The following is a 25,690-nucleotide window of genomic DNA, read 5'->3' as shown; positions in this document are numbered from 1 at the left end:
GTGGTTCAAGGGCCAATACCCGCAATTTTACAATGTCTGTGATGACCTGGCGGTTGTCGACGGGGTGTTCCTGAAATTGGATCGCATCGTCATCCCACAAGGCATGCGCCAGCTAATGTTGGAGCAACTCCATGAAGGCCATTTAGGAATCGAGAAATGCCGCCACAGGGCCGGAGAAGCCGTCTACTGGCCGGGCATCAATGATGACATCGCCAATGTGGTGCTCAACTGCTCTGCTTGCCAGCGTTTTCAGCATCCTCGGCTGTGATTAGGGCGTGTAAGGAGACGTTTGCCCGCCATGGCATTCCGCTGACGGTCATGCCAGACAATGGCCCCTGTTTCACGAGCCACCACGACAAGCCTTCCTCCAGCCCCCAAAATTATCCATTGACCATTACTGATTGTTTCCTGCTCGTCAAACAACTTTGTACCCGCTTTGCTACTGTCCCTTTTATTCCATCAGCATTTGCTCCGTCCCGCTAAGCTTCGACCATCAGCGTCCTCAAGCTATTCGACCACGTGTAGCATTTGCTTTCCCTGTGAATCAGCTTCAAGGCTGTGGGATTGAGCCTTTGGCTGGATGCTGGCATTCCCACCTCAATCAGAAATGTCTGCCTTTGATGGCTCCAATGAGCGGAGTGCAGGGCTCCAACTTTGAACTCAGTATGGACAAATTACACGTGCAGGTGTCCCCCTCCCCTCTTCCTTTGAGCTGCAGGAGCCCATAGAAAGCCTCCCCCTCCCCCAATGCCGAGGACTAACCACCTCTGTACTGTATGTTGGCTGGTTGCAGTCATGGTAGGTTCGTTCATATCGCGGTCCGTCAGACTGTTAATAATAATCTTTATTAGTGTCACAAGTAGGCTTACATTGACACTGCAATGACATTACTGTGAGAATCCCCCAGTCGCCACATTCCGGTGCCTGTTCGGGGACACAGAGGGAGAATTCAGAATGTCCAATTCACCTAACAAGCTCGTCTTTTGGGGCTTGTGGGGGGAAACCGGAGCGCCCGGAGGAAACCTGTGCACACACAGGGAGGACGTGCAGACTCCGCACAGACAGTGACCCAACCCTGGAATCGAACCCTGGCGCAGTGATGCACTGTGCTAACCACTGTGCTACCGTGCCACCCATCAGTCCAGGAGTCCTTCCTCTATTTTGTCAGTGGGTGAGGGTGATAGAGCTTCATGACTCAGTCTCCTACCGCTAACTATTACCATTCACTGGTCTATACATTGTGCACTTCACGGTTCCCTCACATCAGAGTCCAGTCCACTCACCTACAATCGTTCCTCCCCCCACACTCAGAAGGAGTGTAACACAGAGGGCCGCAGCCTGATATCCTCCCTGGACACTGGGCGTGCGATCGGCAAACTTGCCCTCGAAACCAAAAGCATGTTTTAACCTGAAGGAAGTGAAAAAAATCAGTCACGGAATGGTACAAAATGAAGCCCCGCCCATCCGCTCATTGGGGCTGTCAAAGGCAGACATTCCTTTCTTATTAATAATCTTTTTTAAAAATAAATTTAGAGGTGGATTGGCCATGATAAATTGCCCTCGGTGACCAAAAAGGTTAGGAGGGGTTATTGGGTTACGGGGATAGGGTGGAGGTGAGGTCTTAAGTGGGTCGGTGCAGGCTCAATGGGCCGAATGGCCTCCTTCTGCACTGTATGTTCTATGTTCGACCTGTTGTAACTGTGAGATACAAGGGTCTCCTCACAGTGGTTTTCAAAGTGGGGGATCGCGACCCGCAGGTGGGTCACGGGGTGTTGAAAAACAGGTCGCCAAAAATGATTCTCAAAGATCGCCTGGTCTTTCTTTCTGTTTTCCCTCAGGGTAGCGTTTTGCTGCCCTAATGTGATCCTGTTCAAAAAGAAAGTCCATATTTATAAGCTTAAATTTAATGTCGAGCCAATACACAAATAAAATGCTTCATTATGAAACCTAATATTTGGAATGGCTGTAAGATCAACTCTGTTGTGGTGTTACATATAGGTCTGGTTCCGTTCTGTCCCACCCTGCACATCTTTGGGTTGTGGGGGGTGAGAGCCTCGCAGACACGGGGAGAATGTGCAAACTCCACACGGACAGTGACCCGGAGCTGGGATCGAACCTGGGACCTCGGCACCGTGAGGCAGCAGAGCTAACCACTGCGCCACCGTGCCGCCTAGAAGGCAGTATTAAAAATGAAAACTTCTCAGACGATGACAGAGCCAGTATGTGAGGTCTTTTGATCTGGAGGAAATGTTTAGAACTGCCTCCTACAAGGTACATGCACTTCACGAAAGGAAAAGGTAACAATCGGAAGGGAGGTTTATTTGTAAATATACAGTGAATCACGTTCCGATTGCAACTGTAGGGAGAGTATTGCAGCTCGCCTGGTCAGTGGACTCTGCCCGAGTTTCAAATCTCCCGCCATGAAGGCAGGCTATGGCTTCAGAATTTGACAGGCAATGCCATTATCCCATACTCCAGCTCATTATTTCTCCCCATGAAACATTTTGCGGTTGAATCAATTTCAAAATAAGCTGATGTCTGAAAAACGTGACTGGCTGATGTACTGTAAATTTATGTACCATCTGACATTGGACATTTATTTTGAATTGATATGTTGACGAGAGGAATAAGATTAATCGTATTTCTGAATTCACGTTGATACAGCTCGACCAGATCAGCGAAAGTGTTCATATCGGTGGGATGGAACAACGGCGTGTTGAATCCTCAGATCGATTCAGCAGCCTTCCGGGATGGACCCAGAGTTATATCTCAGCTTGGAGTTGGAAATATCTGATTGGACGAAGCCAGCAATTTCAGTGTCGGGGATGTAAAGTTACATTTGTAAAACACAAAGTGGAATTATTTTGTTGCCATGCAACATCTTGGTTTTAAGCATGCGGAAATGAATGCAACAAATGAGGAAGATCAATTATATTAATTTTAAATGCATAAATGTGAGGACAGGCTCACCTGAGTGGTGAGTGAACATGGTGTGGGTCGCGAGGGACAGCCATTTGGTAAAGGTGGGTCGCCAGGAAATAAAGTTTGAAAAACACTGTCCCAGAAGGCAGTGCCTATGTTTAAGTCGTGGCTTAGCATGAATGTCACACCAGTGAGAATGCAATCAATACCTTCAGGCACAGTGCAGATAGGGCCTCAGTGAGTCCACTAGATTACAATGCTGACCAGTTTACCCTTATTTACTGATGGAACCATCAATTCAGCGAACACGTGTAGTTGGATCTGAACGGAGGCTTTAATACACTTACAACAGAGCCAGCCTATTCGTCTTTGAACTTCAGATGAACTGGCAGGCTGGCTCTAAGGCACTGATCTTTATACATCGGTCCCAGGGGGAGGAGTCCTGGGCGGAGCCAAGGGAGGAGCCCAGTACAAACTCTCGCGTACTCCCAGAGCGACTCCCCCTGGTGGTCGGATAGTGCAACTGCACTTACAATGGTGGATAGTGAACATATATACACGGAGTTATATTGGCAAGTATATACAGCATTGATCTTACAACGGGTAGATAACGAACATATATGCATGGAGTGATATTGGCAACTATATATAGTGTGAATCACATTCACTACATTTACAATATGGTAGCGACAGTGCCGTACGCTCCATCTTACCCCTCTCTGCTGTACACTTCCTCAGTCGCAGCTGCTGCAGTTACAGCTCCCACGATAGCTCCGATCACACCCGGAATACCATGGAGGTTGTGGATGCCGCAGGTATCTTGTATCTTGAGATACTTTTCCAGGAATGGCTTAAAAACAGGCAATCACACCGTAAGATCTTGCGTGAGGTTTATTTACCCAGCAAGCAATTATAAAATTCACCCTGGCCAGTCACAATTCACCTCCGGCCGCTGGGGTCAGGGGTCGCGTCAAACGCAACCCTCAGGGATGTTACCCCATCCGCGCTGCTTTTCAAAAAATAGTTCAGGAACCACAAAAGCCTTTTGATATTCCGCAGGGCTTCAAGCAGGATTGCAGGGTTGAGCTTGAGCGTGAAGCGGCTTTCAGGTCAGGTGGGCAAAGGGTGAGGTACGGTCAGAGAGATTTCACCAATCCTCAAAACCTCTTTGCCAACAGTAAGTGCCCAGGTGCCAGCAGCTGACTTGGTTCAGCTGACAGGAAGGGTCGTGCAGCCTGATCAAACCTGGGGGAGGGGGGGATCGTCATCCCATTGTGTGTGCCTCAGAGTGAGTGGCCAGTGGGGGGGAGGGAGTTGTATTCAAACTTTTTGTGAACACGGTTGCTATCGCTCCTAGCAGCGCCGGCCCTAGGGTTGCTGGCGCCCCGGGCAAGCTGAACTTCGGCGCCCTTGGTGGGGGGGGGCCGGGGGGGGGGGGGGGGGGGGGGGGGGGGGCGGGGGGGCCGGGAGGGGCCGGGTGGCCGGAGGGGGGGGGCCAGGGGCCCGGGAGGTGGGGTGCAGGGGGGGAGCGGACCGAGGGGGGGGGAGGGGGGCGGGGGGAGCGGAACCGAGCCGGGGGGGGGGGGGGGGGGGGGGGGCGGACCGTAGTGGGGGGGGGGGGGGGGCCGCATGGGGTGCGGGGTGGCCACCGCGTATGCGCTGGTCGGCACCGGCCCAACATGCGCAGGCGCTGGGATCCGTTCTCTGGCGCCCCTAAGCACTGTGCCGCCCCGGGCGACTGCCCCGAGGTTGCCGGTGCCTTGAGCCGGCCCTGGCTCCTAGAGCTCTGCTGGTGAAGCTGAGAGCTATCGGGGACTCACCGACAGGAAGATGTAGCCCAGCGTCGACACGGATTCCTGAGATAGCTCCGAACAATCAGTGATTCCATAGGGAATGTTGAGCCATCATTTCCGCAGCTGAGCCAAGAGCCACCCCCGCCACGCTAGAGTCCGTTCTGAACATGACACCTGGCAAGAGAACGACACACAATCACCACAATTAGTCACTCTTCATGGGCCAGTCCAGATGGCAAGTGCAGGCTAGCTATTCAGTCACTGGGGCATCACAGCCAAGTGTGACCCTATCCCTACCTGTGACCCATGCATGGCACACTTTCACAATTCACATGCAAATGCACACAAACACATACATGAACACACTCACACATGCACATGCGTATGCGTATGCCCACCCTTAAGTACAGTAACATACAATGCATGCACATATAGAACATAGAACATAGAACATAGAACAGTACAGCACAGAACAGGCCCTTCGGCCCTCGATGTTGTGCCGAGCAATGATCACCCTACTTAAACCCACGTAACCCATATACCCGTAACCCAACAATCCCCCCATTAACCTTACACTACGGGCAATTTAGCATGGCCAATCCACCTAACCCGCACATCTTTGGACTGTGGGAGGAAACCGGAGCACCCGGAGGAAACCCACGCACACACAGGGAGGACGTGCAGACTCCACACAGACAGTGACCCAGCCGGGAATCGAACCTGGGACCCTGGAGCTGTGAAGCATTGATGCTAACCACCATGCTACCGTGAGGCCCCTAATATAGATATAGATATAGATACGCACTCTTACTTTTAAGTATGATGTGGAGATGCCGCCGTTGGACTGGGGTGAGCACAGTAAGAAGTCTTACAACACCAGGTTAAAGTCCAACAGGTTTGTTTCAAACACGAGCTTTTACTTTTACAAGCACCTTACTTTTAAGTATGGTCTGGAATAATATCAGGAGCAGGAATGCTAGCTGACTCCCCCCCCCCCCCCCCCCCCCCCCCCCCCCCCCCCCCGCCTCTCCCTGCCTCATCTACCCAACAAAAATGTTTAAATAAGCAATATAGCTGCCTCTTTTCTATTCCTGTTCCAGTATCAAGGCAGTCCCAATTCACTGGAACAGGAGACGGTTATTCAGCTCCTTTGGCCTCTTCTGCCATTGAAGGAGATCTTGACTGATCTGTGCCTTAGCTCTATCTTCCTTCACTTTGTTCTTATAAATTTAGCATACCCAATGATTTTTTTTTCCAATTAAGCAGCAATTTAGCGTGGCCAATCCACCTAACCTGCACATCTTTGGGTTATGGGGGTGAAACCCACGCAGACACGGGGAGAATGTGCAAACTCCGCACGGATAGTGACCCAGGGTCGGGATTCGAACCCGTGTCCTCAGCACCGCAGTCCCAGTGCTATCCATTGCACCACATGCCACCCTATATCTTCCTACACTTGACAGCAGTGACCTTGCTCAATTTTTGACACAATTTTTGAATGGGTGGGATTGAGACCCATTACATGTTGGAATCCCCTAAGTTGTCAGGGAGACAAGGTTGTCGTTCCATTGGTCCGAGCTAGAACTAAGCCCAACTCCCGGAGGTGATAGGTCAAGGTCTAACAACAACCCTCAGTGAAGTGGCACGGGACTGAGTTGAAGGCCCAATCCAGGCCTGTAAGATTAGGTGGCTATGTTAAACTCCAGTCATAACGATGTGCCCATCCTCCCCAACGAGGTGGTGCCTTACCATGTTGATTTTTCCCTTCTTCTCAAAGACACTGGAAATAGCAATGGCGGCGAGGACACTGGCTGCCAGTGAGCAGTAGGTGTTGATGACACCACGGTTCTGGGCATCCCCATTGTTTGAAATTGCCGAGTTGAAGCTAGGCCAGAACATCCAGAGGTAGAGGGTGCCTGAGGAAGAGAGCAAAGTCCTTGTGGTAAATAAACCCTTGTTAACCCTTAACACAGGATACCCTACAAGTAACATCTTAATCTTCATTCTCCCCACTCAGTCAAAATATTCCACTCTTTGGAACTCAAAGCCATCTCAATTTGGTACCCCCCTCACTACCCATAAAGACCTCAAAATAGCCAACTCTTCCACTCTGTTTTTGACCTTCTAACCTTTAATCTCCTTTTTTGTCACACACACCGTCCTCTTTCTTTCTCAACTTATGAAATGGTCTTAGGCCGTATTTACAGTGCAACAACGGTGTTCTGAGTGTCTGACATTGCACAGGTCAGTTAGGCCTGACTAGACATTAGGGCAAAGTGATTTGAGAAACCCTGGAGGACACAGGGTTTTGCTTCAGTGTGAATTAAGGCTCTAACATCTACATTTGAATTGTGCAAATTTAATAATAATAATAATCTTATCCGTGTCACAAGTAGGCTTCAATTAAGTTACTGTGAAAAGCCCCTAGTCGCCACATTCCGGCGCCTGTTCGGAGAGGCTGGTACGGGAATTGAACTGTGCTGCTGGCCTGCCTTGGTCTGCTTTAAAAGCCAGCGATTTAGCCCAGTGCTCAACCAGCCCCTGTCAAAATCCCCTAGTTGCCGCATTCCGGCGTCTATTCGGATACACAGAGGGAGAATTCAGAATGTCCAATTCACCTAACAGCACGTCTTTCGGGACTTGTGGGAGGAAACCGGAACACCCGGAGGAAACCCACGCAGACACGGGGAAAATGTGCAGACTCCGCACAGACAGTAACCCAAGCCTGGGAATCGAACCTGGGACCCAGGCGTTGTGCTAACCACTGTGTTACCATGCTGGGTTGTGAATTCAGTATCACTTTGCACCAAAAAAGATGACACGGCTCCCAGGGTGGGTGTGAGGGAAATGGAGAGGGCGGGGGGTCCAAAAATTGACGGTGTCTTCAAGCCGTGATGTTCCAGCGATTGTAGTGTTGAGTAGGTTTGAGCTGGGGTTTTCTTGCCGGTCATTTTTGTACATTTGTACCACTGAATATAGGAGATTCCGCGACAGTGGACAAAATTCTTATCTCTGAGCCAGGAGCTCTGTGTTGAAGACCCACCTCGAGACTTGATGGCCAAGGAAGGTGAATCAACACAGCCAAACCGGTTGTATATCAACCTGCAAATGCTTCCAACACGCATCAATGGCAGGCAGTGAGTGGCAGAGACTGCTGGTCAGCCATTAGATGGAAAGAAAGTTGAAGCCTCTACCATCATCACCCAAAGTTCCAGATCAGAATATCCATGGAAAGTGCTCTGACCTGGTCTTCTTATGGGCATGTAAAAGTGCATGTTGTTACAGCAACTCGGACTCACTGAGAGAACTAGAACAGACCCCCCCACAGAACATACGGTAGCATAGTGGCTAGCATTATGGCTTCACAGCGCCAAGGTCCCAGGTTCGATTCCCGCTTGGATCACTGTCTGAGCGGAGTCTGCACGTTCTCCCCGTGTGTGCGTGGGTTTCCTCCGGGTGCTCCGGTTTCCTCCCACAGTCCAAAGATGTGCAGGTTAGGTGGATTATCCATGCTAAATTGATCTTAGGTTAGGTGGGGTTGCTGGGTTATGGGGATAGGGTAGATACGTGGGCTTCAGTAGGGTGCTCTCTCCAAGAGCTGGTGCAAACTCAATGGGCCGAATGGCCTCCTTCTGCACTGTAAATTCTATGATTCTATGATACAACTGAACGGCACCATTAGAAACTATCTAACCAGTGGGATGCTGCATAAATACAAGTTAGCAGTGCTCTGCAAACCAGTCTGTTTGTAACTTGATTCCACGTTCTTATTTTAATCTGAGCTCCTTTTCCTGGGTGCCTTCATAGAGTTCCTTTAAGAGATGTCAGTGATACAGTGCAAAATGGGGACGAGGTTTTCTTCCCTCTGATATCTTCTATATACTCCCTTCCTCTCAATCGTGGTAGGGTGCAGTTCTTTCCCTATCATGTTGGACCAACTGTGACAAATCAACTGTAACCCCAGCACAGACCAAGACCTGAAAAACAAAACCTTTATGATCTTCATGGCTTTGCTTGATTCTGTTTTTTTTAAAAATTGATTATTAAATCAATGTTTTTTTCTCAATTCACAGGATGTGGGCATCACTGGGGAGGTCAGCGTTTTCAACCTAATTGCTCTTACGAAGCTGGTGGTGAGCCACAATGCTGATAGGGAGGGAGTTCCATGATTTTGACCCAGCAACTGGGAAGGAATGACGATGTAACACCAGGTCAGAGTGGTGTATGGTTCGAAGAGGAACATGCATCTGCTGTCCTTAAATTCCTAACTGTTGGGAGGCTGCAGGATTTGTGGAGACAGGAGAGAAGCTGGGGTGTAAAACTGAAAATGCTGGAAAAACCCAACAGGTCCAGCAGCATCTGTGGAGAGAGATACTTACTAAAGTTGTCAACTGTCCACATTTGAAATACACTTTTTCAGCCTCCATTCACCCTATCCCAGAAAGGTTGTATCAAGGCAAAATACAGCGATGCTGGAATCGGAAACAAAAACAAAATGCACGGTGGCACAGTGGCTAGCACTACTCCTTCACAGCGCCTTGACAGGGACCTGGGTTCGATTCCGGCCTTGGGTGCCTGTCTGTGTGGAGTTTGCATGTTTTCGCCACGTCATTGTGGGTTTACTCCGGGTCCTCCGCTTTCCTCCCACAGTCCAAAGATGTGCAGGTTAGGTTTACGGGGATAGGGCAGGGGAGTGGGCCTAGGTAGGGTGCTCTTTCAGAGGGTCGGTGCAGAATCAATGGGCTGAATGGCCTCCTTCTGCACTGTATGAATTCTACGGATCTCATGTTGGAAAAACGCAGCAGGCCTGGCAGAGAGACAAAAACTAGAGTTTCAGTCCTTCGGAGTCTTCTTCAGAGCTGAAGAGAGGTAGAAATGTGATGGAGTATACATTGTATGGGAGCGGGGGTCTAGCAGCTGGAGCAGAGCAGAAGCTCAGTGATTGGTGGGGAGCGCGGAGGGATTGCAACAAATAAATGTAGGTTGCGAGACTAGAGAAGCATTAATGGCAGGAGGAGGTGCTAGTGGTTGAGAAAGGTGGTGATTGCACCAGAGATGATGCAGAGGACATTGACAAGGTTTTGCCAGGACGTGAACATTGAAGCTATGGGGAAAGATTGGACAGGCTTGGACTGTTCTCCTTGGGAAGATTTGATTGTGATGTGAAAAAACAGAAACCTTCAATTCATTTAAAGGTCAGTATGCACCTCAAGTGCTGTAACCTGCAGGGCTACGAAGCAAATGCTGGAAAGTGGAATTGACTGTGTGGTTCAGTTTTCGGCTGGCACTATATCACTGACATCCCTCAAAGGAACTCAGTGAAGGCACCGAGGAAAAGGAGCTCAGACAAATATAAGGACGTCATTAGGATGTCATTGGCAAATAGGGTTAAGGAAAATCTCAAGGCTTTTTACACGTACATAAAAAGCAAGAGGATAGCCAGGGAAAGGGTTGGCCCACTGAAGGACAGGGGAGGGAATCTATGTGTGGAGCCAGAGGAAATGGGTGAGGTACTAAATGGATACTTTGCATCAGTATTCACCAAAGAGAAGGAATTGGTGGATGTTGAATCTGGAGAAGGGTGTGTAGATAGACTGGGTCACATTGAGATCCAAAAAGATGAGGTGTTGGGTGTCTTGAAAAATACTGAGGTGGATAAGTCCCCAGGGCCTGATGGGATCTACCCCAAAATACTGAAGGAGGCAAGAGAGGAAATTGCTGAGGCCTTGACAGAAATCTTTGGATCCTCACTGTATTCAGGTGATGTCTCGGAGGACTGGAGAATAGCCAATGTTGTTCCTTTGTTTAAGGAGGGTAGCAAGGATAATCCAGGGAACTACAGGCCGGTGAGCCTTACGTCAGTGGTAGGGAAATTACTGGAGAGAATTCTTCGAGACAGGATCAACTCCCATTTGGAAGCAAGCGTTCGTATTAGTGAGAGGCAGCACGGTTTTGTGAAGGGGAGGTCGTGTCTCACTAACTTGATAGAGTATTTCGAGGGGGTCACAAAGATAATTGATGCAGGTAGGGCAGTGGATGTTGTCTATGTGGACTTCAGTAAGGCCTTTGACAAGGTCCCTCATGGTAGACTGGTACAAAAGGTGAAGTCACTCGGAATCAGGGGTGAGCTGGCAAGGTGGATACAGAACTGGCTAGGTCATAGAAGGCAGAGAGCAGCAATGGAAGGGTGCTTTTTGAATTGGAGCGCTGTGACTAGTGGTGTTCCGCAGAGATAAGTGCTGGAACCTTTGCTATTCGTAGTATTTATAAATGATTTGGAGGAAAATGTAACTGGTCTGATTAGTAAGTTTGTGGACGACACAAAGGTTGGTGGAATTGCAGATAGCGATGAGGACTGTCAGAGGATACAGCAGGATGTAGATCATTTGGAGACTTGGGCTGAGAGATGGCAGATGAAGTTTAATTCGGACAAATGTGAGGTAATGCATTTTGGAAGGTCTAATACAGGTAGGGAATATACAGTGAATGGTAGAACCCTCAAGAGTATTGACAGTCAGAGAGATCTTGGTCCACAGGTCATTGAAAGGGGCAACACAGGTGGAGAAGGTAGTCAAGAAGGCATACGGCATGCTTGCCTTCATTGGCTGGGGCATTGAGTATAAAAATTGGCAAGTCATGTTGCTGCTGTATAGAACCTTAGTTAGGCCACACTTGGAGTATAGTGTTCAATTCTGGTCACCACACTACCAGAAGGACGTGGAGGCTTTAGAGAGGGTACAGAAGAGATTTATCAGGATGTTGCCTGGTATGGAGGACATTAGCTATGAGGAGAGGTTGAATAAACTTGGTTTGTTCTCACAGGAACGAAGAAGGTTGAGGGGCGACCTAATAGACATCTACAAAATTAAGAGGGACATGGACAGAGTGGATAGTCAGAGACTTTTCCCCAGGGTAGAGGGGTCAATTACTAGGGGGCATAGGTTTAAGCTCCGAGGGGCGAGGTTTAGAGGAGATGTACAAGGTAAGTTTTTTACACAGAGGGTAGTGTGTGCCTGGAACTCGCTGCCGGAGGAGGTGGTGGAAGCAGGAACGATAGTGACATTTAAGGGGCATCTTGACAAATACATGAATAGGATGGGAATAGAGGGATACGGACCCCGTAAGTGTAGAAGATTTTAATTTAGACGGGCAGCATGGTCAGCACAGGCGTGGAGGGCCGAAGGGCCTGTTCTTGTGCTGCACCTTTCTTTGTTCTTTTGATGTGGAATCAAATTACAATACAGACTGGCGATGGGCTGAGTGGCATCTTTTTGTGCCATAAATTTTCTATGATTTCTATGATTCACAGATGCATAGAAAATAAGAGCAGGTGTAGGTGATTTGGCAAGTTGAGCCTGATATTCCATAGGCTCAGGCTGCTTCTCGATAAATTTCATTAAAAAGTGAACGATACTCAGTTTATTTTACTTCCTGGTTTGGAGTCTGTGAGAATTCCGGGTAAGTTTAGCTGCTAACCCCGCTTGATGCTATCACCGTCTCTGGACACCTGGAGATTCCCCCAGACTTTGACGTCATAACGTGGAGAAGCGGATATCCACACCAGAGAGATCCCTGGAATCGCTGTGGGCAGCTTTCTTCGAGGTCAACAATAAGCACCATTGACTGCAAGACCGAAGCTATTGCATTTTGTGCATTTCCAGTTTTACTCCCTTTAGGCAGTGTGGTTCGGGAGGAGGAATAAGGAGGTAACGTGCTCCTTGGAAAATAAACGGGGCAGTGGAACTGAGGGATCTGAAGGATCAGCACAGTTTAATAAGACGATAAAAAGCAAACAAAGCACTGGATACGCGTTTCTTGAAGGGTGAGATTTAAGAAAACAGAAAGGTTATGTTCATCTTTCTAGAACATTGGTTATGCCACACTTGGGGTGTGGTGATCATTTCTGTTTCTGGATTTAGAGGCACTGGAGAAGGTGCAAGAAATATTTACTAGAATGATACTGAAACTGAAAGGTTGTAACTATCAGAAAATATTGAATAAGATGTGGCTCCTTTTTTCCAGAAAAGCGAAAACCCCGGCATGACCTTCCTGCAGTGATGGGCAACCTGAGCTAGTGAGTGGGCCGCAAGAGTGACCCTCTATGATGAATGTTATCAGTAGCTGCTATAACGGTACCTTACCTTTAATGCATTGGCCCTTTAAGACCGGGCTTGGAACCCTGGGGGACTCCGCCTCTGGCTCCGCCTCCAGGAAATGGTATATAAGATGGGGCTCACTCGGCAGCATGTGATGAGCACACTTCTCGGCTGCTGTATAGTTCTCAGATGATTAAAGCCTTTGAGTCACCTATCTTCTCTCCTGTGTCGTGATTGAGGGTATCTCACCCTCCATCTCAGCGGGCCCCAAGATTGAAATCGGCCTTGTTCACTAACCATGACCCCATGAATAAGATCAAATTTAAATGCATTCGATAAATTATAGAAAATGATTATAGAAAATATATAAATAGAATTGTCAACAACTTCAATTGGTGAAAACAAGTGATATATTTACACTTTGGACGCAGAGGGAGTGCACAGTTCTCCCAGTCAGTATTGTGAGCGATCAGCACACGCCTCACTTCACTTGCCCTTTGCTTTACGTGTGGATCACTTCAGTCACACTGGGAGGAAAAAAACCGTCACGGGCGGAAATCAGCGGAATGTGGCAACCCTGCGCGTGGGCAACGATCAACAAAATGTCTAGTGGGCCCCACTCAGAACCCAGATGGGCCACATGTGACCCACGGGGCTTCAGGTTACCCACCACTGTCTTAGGGGATCTTCAGGTTGTGAAAAGGATCGATAGGGCAGACGGTAGAGATGTTTGGGTCAGATCCAGGGACTGTAAGTATTACTTGGTTACTGATAAATACAACAGGGAATTCAGAAGAAACTTATCGATCCAGAAAGTGGAACTCACCACAACAGAGAGCGGAATAGCTACTTAAACACATGAAAGAGAAAGAGATGTTGGTGGAGTTAGATGACGAGAGATGGGAAGGAGGTTCGTATGGAGCAAAAACACTACCTCGGACTTGTTGGACTGACATGTCTCCAGCTGTAAATACTTTGCAATATAGCCAATTAGAATATTGAACATGGCTACTTTGAGTCACAACAAGTCCATGACCCAAAGCACCCATCCTTTCGTATCTCACACATTAAACCATTGAATTTCACAAACTGAATTGGGGAATGTGATCCTGAAATACAAATCAAAGGCCTTAACTCCAGCATAACTAAAAAGGATTTTATTAATTGAAACACTTCAAAGCAGTAGTTTTGAGTCTCGGGCGTTTCTCAGCTTCTCCGAAGGTGTAAGCTCCTTATCAGGTTTTGTTGCTGGCCATGTAAGTGTGAGAGCTACAAGAAGCTCAGTGTACTCCAGAAATTGAGAATATACCTCCCCAAGATATAGTGATTAACCCCTGACATCTAGACGGCTAATAAGTAAAAGACAAATGAATGAGCAGAAAGAGATTACCACAGCAAAAAAGTACTGACACTTGCTACTCCCTACAGTCTGCGCTGGGGTAAATTCATTTCCGACTCAAATCCATTCTTTCTCTGCTGTAACTCTATAATCCTTGAGTTCTCTCTTCCCCCGACAATCGATAGCTTTCTAAAAACCCAACCAGCCAGAACGGATCCATTCGACTCATCTATTGTCCTCCTCCTGTTAGGTTTTCCAAGGTAGGAACTCTCAAGACAATATGGAAAAGCACTCACCAATCATGGAGAAGAGATCAGAGTGATAAACAGATTCATTCTTCTTTTGATCCAAATTTGGTCTGTACAGGATTCGGGCGACTGTGAGACCAAAATAAGCACCCAACACATGGATGACCATCGAACCCCCAGCATCTTTAGCCTTGGGAGAGAAGAAGATTTACGACACTCAGTGTTAAGTGACTTTTATTTTGTGATTTCTTCTCTCACCCCTGTTTTCCCTAAAGTTTGGATCTTACCCGGGTCAAGACCCAGCTCACAGGTACTTAACAAACACCAGGAATGGGTGGATTGAAGTTGTCAGGATGGCCGAGTGGTCTAAGGTGCCAGACTTAAGCAGACATTGAAGGAATGGGTGGATTGGAAAGGTTCAATAGGCTAGGCCTGCGTCCGCTGGAGTTTAGAAAAGTAGGAGGTGACTTGATGGAAACGTTTAAGATCCTGAAGGGTATGGTCAGGGTGGATGTGGAGAGGATGTGTCCTCCTGTGGGAGACGTTGAATATTTTAAAGGCAGAGATAAATAGATTCTTGATAAACAATGGAGCGAATGGTTATGGGGTGGTAGGCAGGAATGTGGGGTTGAGGTTACAATCAGATTAGCCATGATTTTATTGAATGGTGGAGTAGGCCTGAGGCACTGACTGGAACCTAATTCATATGTTCACTTCAGATCTGCTTGGAGGGCAAGTCAGAGCTAAACACTAACAAGCATTTGACCAGAGTAGGGATGAGGAAGAAGAGTTTTTTTTAATTTGAAGTACCCAATTCTTTTTTTCTCCACAATTAAAGGGCAATTTAGCATGGCCAATAAACCTACCCTGCACATTTTTGAATTGTGGGGGTGAGGCCCACGTAGACACGGGGAGAATGTGCAAACTCCACACGGACAGTGAAATGAAATGAATGAAAATCGCTTATTGTCACGAGTAGGCTTCAAATGAAGTTACTGTGAAAAGCGCCTAGTCGCCACATTCCGGCGCCTGTTCAGGGAGCCTAACAGGAATCGAATCATGCTGCTGGCCTGCCTGGGTCTGCTTTCAAAGCCAGTCAGCCAAAGCCAGCCAAAGTCAGTGACTCAGGGCCAGGATCAAACCTGGGTCCTCAGTGCCGTGAGGTGGCAGTGCTAACCACTGCGCCGCCATGCCGTCCCTGGAGGAAGCAGAGATAGGCTGCAGGCGTCTCAATTGACCTCAGTGAGGATGACACTAGGATTTATCTGTAAAGGTGAAGAAAGTGCGATGAGGGTTTTAGCAGCCCCGTCTGGTTGCCCCAAATAATTATGACTCGTTCCAAAAAACACTCTCACGTTCTACGAACAAAATCGACAAACGATTCCTACAGTTAGATTTGTGACAGGAGAGGTAAGTAGTAAAGGGACAGATTGGGTCACTCACCCCCAGAATATTCAGGATGATGTATTCATTCACTGCGTACAGAGTCACTTGAAACAGTGACATGATCAGCAGCTGGACTGGACTGACCTTCCCGAGAACACCTCCAAATGCGATCAGTACCGAGGCGGCACAGAAATCAGCATTTATTAGACTGGGGAAAGAGAAATCAGAGCAAGAAATTTTAATGGATGAAAGCACAGGCGCCACAGCAGCATCCAACATCTACTGAGACAAGGTTAACTATTAACAATGTATTGCCAAGGGCCACACGTCAAGCCTTTTCCATTACTCCATCCATGGACCAGAGATTACTGAATCTTCTGTAGGATTATTTAATGTGTTTATATCAAATTCCTTTCCTTGCCATTTTAACATTTCTAAATAAACAGCGATACAGCCAGTAATGCAGGTTGAGAAAAGAATTTAACAAACAAGTACAGTAACATGGAAATAATTGTTAATTATGTCACTATGCTTCAGTCTTGCTGTCTACCTTTTACTCTCTGACCCTCTCATTCTCTGCCTATCCTCTCTCTAAGTAACATAGGAATTAGGAGCAGAAGTAGGCAATTCAGCCCTTCTAGCCAATCAATCAGATCACGGATGATCTCTTACTGTTCTCAAATCCACCTCCCTACCTTTTGCCCTTATCCCTTTCTAGCTTTTATCGTCTGGCTCTGGCTTTCTGTCTGCAATTTCAGCTTTGTGTCTTTCTCATTGTCTTTTCACCTCTCTCATCTGGCTATCGTTCTCTCTCTTTCAATGCATCATTCCTTTCTTTCTCTGATTGCTCTTCCCTTACCTCTCTCACTTTCTCTGTCTCACGCAGTCCCTCTGTCTTGGCCCCAGTGATGTTGGAGGCTGCGAAGTCTCCGGAACAAACCGACCAGAGGGAAACATGCAATCTAACCCATGGGTGTGCAATGGAATTGGACAGAGGTCACCCTGTGGTGAACAGTACCCACTGCAGATGTAGCTCTATGGAGATGGCTACATCTCACTTTATTCAGGATCAAGCAATTCTGGAATAGCAGCTAGCTGTAACATAGACCTCTGCATTGTAACAGCAAGTGTAGTTCTGCCCCTAATAGATTTGGAGTGCTTCTACTGCACCCACTCTCTGGCCAAGAGTGATCTCATCAAGGGTCAATACCTTGCTTGCATGTATGAAGAGCATTTTCTTTAAATGCAGACATCATAAAGACGTCACAATACATAGACTTCTGGCAACCGTGCAGAAATGCCCTGGGTCTATAGCCTATTTAGCATAACCCCAATGGCAGTATTCATTCATTGATGTCAGTCCAGTGATTGAATCAGCTTGAGGCACAGGTTTGAGAGGTGGCCCTCGAAATTTGTCATGATCCCAAAAGTTCTATGGATGGCCTGAGACACTACCTCCTGTACACACAGGAATACCTGTTCCATCTTGTAAAACAGCAGACAAATAACTGATCGTCAGGTGTCGCAGATATCTCAAACACTATCAAGCTTACATCTGAACTTATTGATTGGGGATAACAGATTTAGCAAGCATCCCGTTCCCCATCTCTGTAAATGTTAAATGCGACTGCAATTTGACATCAGTGAATGGAGCTCTACCCCGATGGAGATAATGATACAACATTCTCCTGTCTCATTGGAAAATGATGGATCACATTGGAGTACTTGTACCAGTAGGAGTCAACACAGCAGTCATGCATCTCCATCCTGCGAAATAAACATTTGCCAGCCAGCATATTGCCAAGTGAACAAGTACAAATTTATTTTAATTCCTGAATTTTTCTCATTAAATCTTGGAAGAGAACCTTTTTCACATTATTGATAGCGCAGTGGTCTAAATCTCCCCATTATTCCCTTTCAGCCACAATGCATCTTGCATATCCTTTCTCCCTCCACCTTGTTCATTATGACATAACTGGGCTCTCAATTATTGCTCCCCATTAATGGGTCTGAATCAGGGCCAATAATAACCAATTTAGCATGGCAGAGGCCCATATTTGATCCGCACAGGGTTTCGCATCACAGTTAAGTGGTCAGGATTTTATTTTCCAATTGGCTCTGGTGGCACAAACCTCTTTGAACTTCCTGTACTCATCTCAGACCTTATGATGCATAAATATATCAGACGTTATGATGCAGAAACTGAAACGGGCATTTTCCGGTCGTTGCCCATTTTTACAAAGTATTTATAGACCAGCCAAGTCTTTCCTAAATGTCTACAGACAAGCCAATACTCCAGGCTTATACTTGCCCTACCTGCCTGGAGGGCAGCTTTTATCACTTACCTTTCCAAGCCGATTTTGATTTTGCCATCACTAAAATCTAAGGAATGAAACCATCCCTGCATGAGCAGAGACCACTGGATGCTAAAGGACGCAATGAGGAAGTTGAATCCAACACTTCCAAATCCGTATCTCTTCAGGAAGGTCATCAGAAACCCGAATCCCACAAAAACCATCACGTGAACATCTTGGAAGCCTGAAATTACAAGGAAATAATCTGAATTCCAACCGGGCTCTTTATAAAGTCCGCCAGCAGAAAGTGACTCTGTTGCCTTGTACTGTCAGTGACTGCATAGTGCAATGTTTTTCAAACCTTTTTTCCCGGGACCCACGTTTGCCAATCGGCCGACCTTTGCGACCCACGCCACATTCACTTACCTTTAATGTGGAAGAGGAGCCTGCTTGGACCTCACAATATCACTCCAATCAGATTCACAGGAGGAGAGAGAGAAATGCACAAAACAGGTGCAGACTTCAGCCAGTTCTTTTGTGCCTTCTTCATCTTTGTGAGATCAGAAATTCCAACCTCGCACATTTAGGTCATCGTGAGGGGCAAAAGCAACAAAATGCTTGTTTTACTCCACAGTGGATACTCCTAGGAGGTGCTACTCCAGAATGCTGCCAACCTCATGTGCTTTTGGCATGTTTTTAAATTGCTATCACAGGTCAGATTCAGCAGCTTAGTCTTTTCATTTGGAGTCAGCTGTAGGTTAATAACTGTCTCTGGGGTCTCAACCTCAAAAGGAATTTTTCACCCACCACTTCTCTTTCAATATCTGAAACTTCTCCTCTCATTTGCCAGTACTGCCTTGCATATGACACACAAAGGCTTTGCATCCATATTTGCATTGGCACATTTGGAAAAAAAAACCCGTAAGAAATCCTCTTTCTCCTGCTTTGTTCCCGTGTTAAGTTTCTTCTTTGTAGCCTGTTAACCAGAGCCCTGGAGCTCTGTACAGAGCAAGCACTAGCACTTCACTGCCTACCCTGGACTCTCCTGTGAAGCTCTCTCCAGTAGTTCAGTTGTGAGATCCTTGCCAGTAGGTACACTGCCTATTTGAGTCACTGGCCATCTCTTATTTGTAAGAAAATGATTTATATTCACAGTCCTCTTGCCTTGCTTGCCAGCAGCTGGAAAATGGAAAAAGGTCTCCTCCGTGGTTTGGTGGCAAAAGCACTTACCTGACGTCAAGTGTACGTGCAGGGAGCTCACTGCTGCCACGTATGGCTGGAGGTCTGCACACAGCTTCATTTTGTTCTCATTCAAAAGGTGGCAGCAGCCGCCATCCTCAATAAAAAAGTCAATAGCGGCCGTCTCCGCTATATACCCCACCTCCGCCAGTCCCACTCTCTGGGATCTATTTCTCTCCGGCATCTCCAGATCCGTCAGCATAAATATCACCTAATTCTACCTCCACCGTTCTCTGCACATTTGCAGCCAAAACCCCCATCACCCCTGCTCCCCCCCCCCCCCCCCCCCCCCCCCCCCCCACACACACACACATACACACAGGGACACACACACAAGTTCCACTGTTTCCAATGCCTTCCTGGCCTGTGTTGTGTTATGTACTCTGGGATAACACAGGCTGCAACTCGATGCAGCTTTGACCAAACGATACTCCACACTTTGAAGTAAGTTCAATGTGATTTATTGAACCATTAGCATAGTTCTCTATGAGTTCGATCTCCTGCTAATCTTGCTATAGTAACGCAGTCTAACTAACCAGTCTGCTCTAAGCCACGTAGTGGGTGTGATGCTTCTGATCTGTCCCTGTCCTACTCTCTAAGTGTCGCCTGTGGAAAGAGACAGAGCCTGTGTGTCCTTATATATGGGTTGTGTAATGCCCCCTTGTGGAAGTGTCACCTCTGGGTGTCTTGACTGCTCATTGGTTGTGTCCTGTTCTATGTGTTCATTAGCTGTATATCTGCATGTCATGATGTCTCTGGTGCTCCCTGTGTTTACTTAGTTTTAGTGTATTTACATTAACCCCTTGTGTGTATACAGTGATGCATATCACCACATCCCCCTTTTTTCGTGTTACATATTTTCTGTACAGTGTTGAAGAAAAATTGAACAAAACAGGTAAATAAGCGATAACATGTACAAGTTATGATGACTGTGATGACGATACAAGATCAAAGAATAGTTACGATGATATTGAGGATTATACAATACCAAATAATAGTTATGAGTCCAAAGTTCATGAACTTACATGGTCGAGTGGCTTTCTTGTGCTGTTATGGAAGTGTCGATGTTGGTGTTGTCATTCCCTTGTGAATGCCGTTAGTGTCCTGGTGTTTACGTAACCAAGACGTCATCAGGAGGTATTCAAATGGTCAAATCACTTCATTGTCTGAGGTGGACTCTTTTTTTTTAATGCTTGTGGTAGCAATTCTTGATATCTTTCCTGAAAGCTGGTTTGTTTGTCCGTAGTGTAGAAAACATGAATTGGTCAGATGCGTTGACATGCCCTGGTGTGATGCACTCTTACCATTGTTCTGAGCTGAGCAGTAACATTGTCTTTCATGGGCAGAGTTGTACCATGTCGTACCAGTTGTTGTTCTATTGTTGTTGTCATTGTTGTTATTGACGTGCTTGTTGTTGTGTTTGTTGCGCTCAATGACCACACCGAGTGGAGAATTTGAGTCCTTCTCTAAGTTACTTGTGTCAACGTCCTTTGTGGCATCTGCTGTTTCATTGAGCGTGCCGCCTCTGATTCCTCGCCGCTCCCCGTCTGGAGTCATGTCCGGTTCACTTGAATCATCTTTGAGTTGTCGATGCTCCCTGTCTGGAGCCCTTTTTGGTTCACCTGAATCACCTTTGGTTTCTTGATGCTCCCCATCTGGAGTCATTTCAGGTTCTTGTGGAGAGGCTCGAGTAGATGAGGTTTGAATTAACGTCATGTCACTGGAGTCACTAGTAGCCTCACTTTGATTGTCGAGTGCCTCTGTACATACTAGCTAAGATCTGTCAGTCTCGCTGAGATGTCACACATCTTGTATGGAATTGTGAAGCCTTTGTCACTTGTCTCACATACAGTGGGTAGACCTTCAGTGTCTTCGTGTCGGTTAGATGAGCTGGGTAGATTGTCAGAGTCTTCTTCTGGTGGCTCAAATAATCTGGGTAGACTGTCATAGTCTTTCTGTTGTTCACATGAGCGTGGCAGACTTGGATTGTCTACTGCTGGTTGCTCAGATAAGGTGGATGGAGCTTCATGGTCTTGTTCATGCATGGACTGCACGTTGGAGTCTTGAGTTGCTCCCATTGTGGAGTCTGTCAACGAGCTCGCTGTGGAGGCTTGTATCGCTCTCTCTGTGGAGTCTGGCATTGCTCCCTGTGTGGAGTCGTGCAGTGGTCTCACTGTGGAGTCGATCTGTGTGCTCTCAACGGAGTCGTGTAGTCGTCTCGCTGTGGAGTCTTTCATCGTTTTGTGTGTGGAGTCGGGGACTCTTTGTGGTGCGTGGACCATTCTCTGTGTTGAGTCGGGGACTCTTCATGGTGCGTGGACCACTCTTCGTGGTGCGTGGACCTCTGGTGTGGCGTCAGGCCGCTCTCTGTGGGCTTGTGCCGCTCTCTGTCTCTTGGCATCAGGTCGCAGCAGAGTACATCCTGTACTCATGGGTCAGGATGTCGTCTATACTGGGCTGAGGATCCCCGAAGAACTCGTCCATGTCTGTGTTGGATGCTTCGATGTACAACACATCTCATTGAGGTTCGGATTTGGTACTGAGGTTGCCACGTCCAATGATGAACTCATCGTCTGAGTCGTAGTTTTCAAGGACTAAATCATCTCTTAGGGCGGTGCTAACTGCTTGTTGCGGGGTTCTGCGGAGGTTACTTTCAGCTGCTGGTCAAAGTTCAGGCATTGTGCTGTCGTTCCAGGTGAAAGAAATGTGTTTTCTAGCTTTAAAGTTTTTTTCCACCATTTTCGGACATTTCCTCTTTAAGTGGGCATGGTCCGGGGCCTCTGATGTCATGACGCTTGTGACGTGAGCGTAGGAATGGATTGCGCATGCACAGATTGCTTTTCCTTCACTGTGCGCTCTTCTCGCAACTGTGCATGCGCGGCTTCTCGCGCATGCGCAAAACATTGTTTCGATGGTTCGCGTCTTCTCGGGAACTGTGCATGTGCGGCTCCTTGTGCAAGATGGCTGCCATTCAAAATTGCCGTTTGCTTCTGTTGGATCCCTACCTCTGCCTCGTGGTGAGTATAAGCGCCAGTTTTACCGATTTCTGTTGCGTTCACCTCGCAGTAGTTTTCAAACTTGTCCAGGACTGTCCAGAAGTCTCTCTTGTCCTGCCCTTTGGAGTACTTGAAGGAGTTGAAGATTTCTGTTGCACTTTCACCCGCAATGGTGAGTAGAAGATCTATCTTCTCAGCATCGGCCACGCCATCTACGTCAGATGCTACCATATAAATCTCAAATCTCTGCTTGAATGCACACCAGTTGGCACTGAGATTGCCGTGGTACCCGAGTTGTTGAGGAACCGGAATCTCGATCATCTTGCCTGGGTGCTGTTGCTGGTTGTCATGGATCTTGCTGAGTTGAACTATATAGATTCAACAGGCACAACTGGTACCATGTTGTGTTATGTACTCTGGGATAACACAGGCTGCAACTCGCTGCAGCTTTGACCAAAAGATACTCCACACTTTGAAGTAAGTTCAATGTGATTTATTGAACCATTAGCACAGTTCTCTATGAGTTCGACTCTCCTGCTAATCTTGCTATAGTAACTCAGTCTAACTAACCAGTCTGCTCTAAGCTATGTGGTGGGTGTGATGCTTCTGATCTGCCCCTGTCCTACTCTCTAAGTGTCGCCTATGGAAAGAGACAGAGCATGTGTGCCCTTTCCTTATATATGGGTTGTGTAATGCCCCCTTATGGTAGTGTCACCACTGGGTGTCTTGTCTGCTCATTGGTTGTGTCCTATTCTATGTGTTCATTAGCTGTATGTCTACATGTCATGACATCTCTGGTGCTCCCTCTAGTGTTTACGTAGTTGTAGTGTATTTACATTAACCCCTTGTGTGTATACGGTGATGCATATCACCACAGCCTTTTACCCTCCGCAGACCACAGCTCACCCTAAATTCCGGCGCTCATAGCCCAGCCCGCACTATGTGAAGTTCACCCATCACTCAGTGCGACTTCCCTGTCCCCTGAATTCAAATGTGCATTTTGGTATCACAGAATTTACAGGGCAGAAGGAGGCCATTCAGCCCATTGAGTCTGCACTGGCCCTTGGAAAGAGCACTCTACTTAAGCACCACGCCTCCACCCTATCCCCTTTATCGCCGTAACCCAGTAACCTCACCTAACCTTTTTGGACATAAGGGCAAGTTAGCATGGCCAATCTGAACATCTTTGGACAGTGGGGGAAACCGGAGCACCCGGACGAAACCCACACACACACAGGGGAGAACCTGCAGACTCTACACAGACAGTGACCCAAGCTGGGAATCAAACCTGGGACCCTGGAGCTGTGAAACAACTTTGCTAACCACTATGCTACCCTGCTGCCCAAATCCCTGCAACTTGCCTGGATGTACTAACAGGCAGCTTTCGAGAGAGAAAGAAATCAGCAGTGTAACCAGAAAAACCGTTCAATAAATAATACTTGACAGCTGACATTCATCATTCTTTTATTTAGAATTTACAGTGCAGAAGGAGGCCATTCGGTCCATCGAGTCAGCAGCGCCCCTTGGAAAGGGCACCCTAAGCAAGCCCACATCTGCACCCTATCCCCGTAACCCAGTAGCCCCACTCAACCTTTTTTGGACACATTAAGGACAATTTATCATGGCCAATCCACCTAACCCGCACATCTTTGGACTGCGGGAGGAAGCCGGAGCACCCGGAGGAAACCCACGCACACACGGGGAGAACGTGCAGATTCCGCACAGACAGTGACCGGAGCTGGGACTCGAACCTGGGACCCTGGAGCTGTGAAGCAACAGTGCTAGCCACTGTGCTAACTACCGGGCTGCCCGCGCTCTACAAAAGTAAACGCTGGAAGGACACAACAGTCCCAACAGGTTTGTTTGGAATCACTAGCTTTTGGAGCGCAGCTCCTTCCTCGGCTGTTGGACTTTAACCTGGTGTTGTAAGACTTCATACTGTGCCCACCCCAGTCCACCGCTGGCATCTCCACATCATGGCTCGGATCAAAATTACAAATGGGGAGCTGACCATCGATGTAAGGTTTTTTTTTGGGGGTGGGGGGGTGCTGGTATGTTCTCTTTCACCCCACACCACCTCCATCCAGCAGTTACAGTTTGAGTTCCCCAAACCCCGTTTCCGGTAGTTGCAAAGAGAAATTGGATTGGGGGGTGGGGAGGGTGGGGGGGTTGGGGTAGAGGGGGGATTTGGAGTTGGTGGCAGGGATTTTGTTTTGGGAGGGGTGGGGGGGAGGGTGAAGAGAGAGAGGCATGGCTGGCTGTACTTACTGGGATACCTGAAGTAGAATTGGTTTTCCAAGAGGCTGTGGTTCTGAGACAGCATGGTGACGGACCAATGTGCGTCCGATTCCTCGTCGTAACGAATGAAAACCCCAAAGAGGATGATCATCGCCACTTGCCAGACGAGGCAGACGATAGGCAACTTCCAGCGCATCAGAGTGTTCTTCATTCTTCCAGTGCAGGCGCGAGAGAGAGAGACAATAGCGGTCAATTTCAATGAAATGCACCTTGCGTTACCCTGGAGAGCAGAGGGACAGGAACGAGACTAGCTGGAGGTGTGGGTGGATGGCAAGTGACTAATCAGCCCTGCAATCCAGGTTTTAAAGCTCCAGAAACGTGGAGGCTGGCTCTCCAGGGAAGGCGGAGACTGGACGCTGAATTCAGCTGCAGGCAACTTCTTTGCCCCCTACCCTCCTCCAAAAAATTAATTGACAACGCATTGAGACTGAAATTGTATTTCTTTTTTTTTATCTCCCAAGAGAGCCGCAATTCAGAAGCAAGCCGGTTGGGGAAGACAGATGTGAGCACAACTGGGCTGGGTCCTTGTTTTGCAAGCACTTGCATTTATATAGCACCTCTTGTCGGACATCCCGCAAGCGGTTTGATACATTTCAAAGTTGCAGGAAGTGCGGCAGCCAATGAGAGCACAGCAAATCCCACCCCAGTTTTAAGAATTTTAGTGTGGCCAATCCACTTGGACTGTACATCTTTGGGTGGTGGGGGCGAAACTTACGCAAACATTGGGAGAATGTGCAAACTCCACACAGACAGTGACCCAGAGCCGGAATTGAACCTGGGACCTCGGCCCTGTGAGGCAGCAGGGCTAACTCTCTGCGTCACCGTGCTGCCCTAAAAGCAAGGCTTTTTGTCTTGTTCTCCTGCCCTGATGAGGGCAGCACGGTAGCATTGTGGATAGCACAATTGCTTCACAGCTCCGGGGTCCCAGGTTCGATTCTGACTTGGGTCACTGTCTGTGTGGAGTCTGCACATCCTCCCCGTGTGTGCGTGGGTTTCCTCCGGGTGCTCCGGTTTCCTCCCACAGTCCAAAGATGTGCAGGTTAGGTGGATTGGCCATGATAAATTGCCCTTAGTGTCCA

The 25,690-nt window shown here is 47.7% G+C and overlaps 1 protein-coding gene across 1 annotated transcript in view; it reads right to left on the bottom strand.

Annotated features, from left to right (window-relative positions):
* The window catches only part of rhcgb (Rh family, C glycoprotein b), a 38,979-nt gene extending 14,098 nt beyond the window's left edge, over positions 1–24,881 (bottom strand). The window contains 10 exon segments of the mRNA XM_038814130.1: positions 1,284–1,408; positions 3,636–3,772; positions 4,743–4,820; positions 4,822–4,889; positions 5,851–5,935; positions 6,465–6,631; positions 14,447–14,588; positions 15,842–15,992; positions 18,130–18,322; positions 24,582–24,881. Of these exon segments, the coding sequence (XP_038670058.1) occupies positions 1,284–1,408; positions 3,636–3,772; positions 4,743–4,820; positions 4,822–4,889; positions 5,851–5,935; positions 6,465–6,631; positions 14,447–14,588; positions 15,842–15,992; positions 18,130–18,322; positions 24,582–24,762 (1,327 nt within the window). The 5' untranslated portion in view covers positions 24,763–24,881.
* Between the last annotated feature and the right edge of the window lie 809 nt (positions 24,882–25,690).

This window comes from Scyliorhinus canicula, chromosome 12, assembly GCF_902713615.1.
Source record: "Scyliorhinus canicula chromosome 12, sScyCan1.1, whole genome shotgun sequence".
In the NCBI taxonomy this organism is placed as follows: Eukaryota; Metazoa; Chordata; class Chondrichthyes; order Carcharhiniformes; family Scyliorhinidae; genus Scyliorhinus; species Scyliorhinus canicula.
This window is presented reverse-complemented; position numbering and strand designations above follow the sequence as displayed.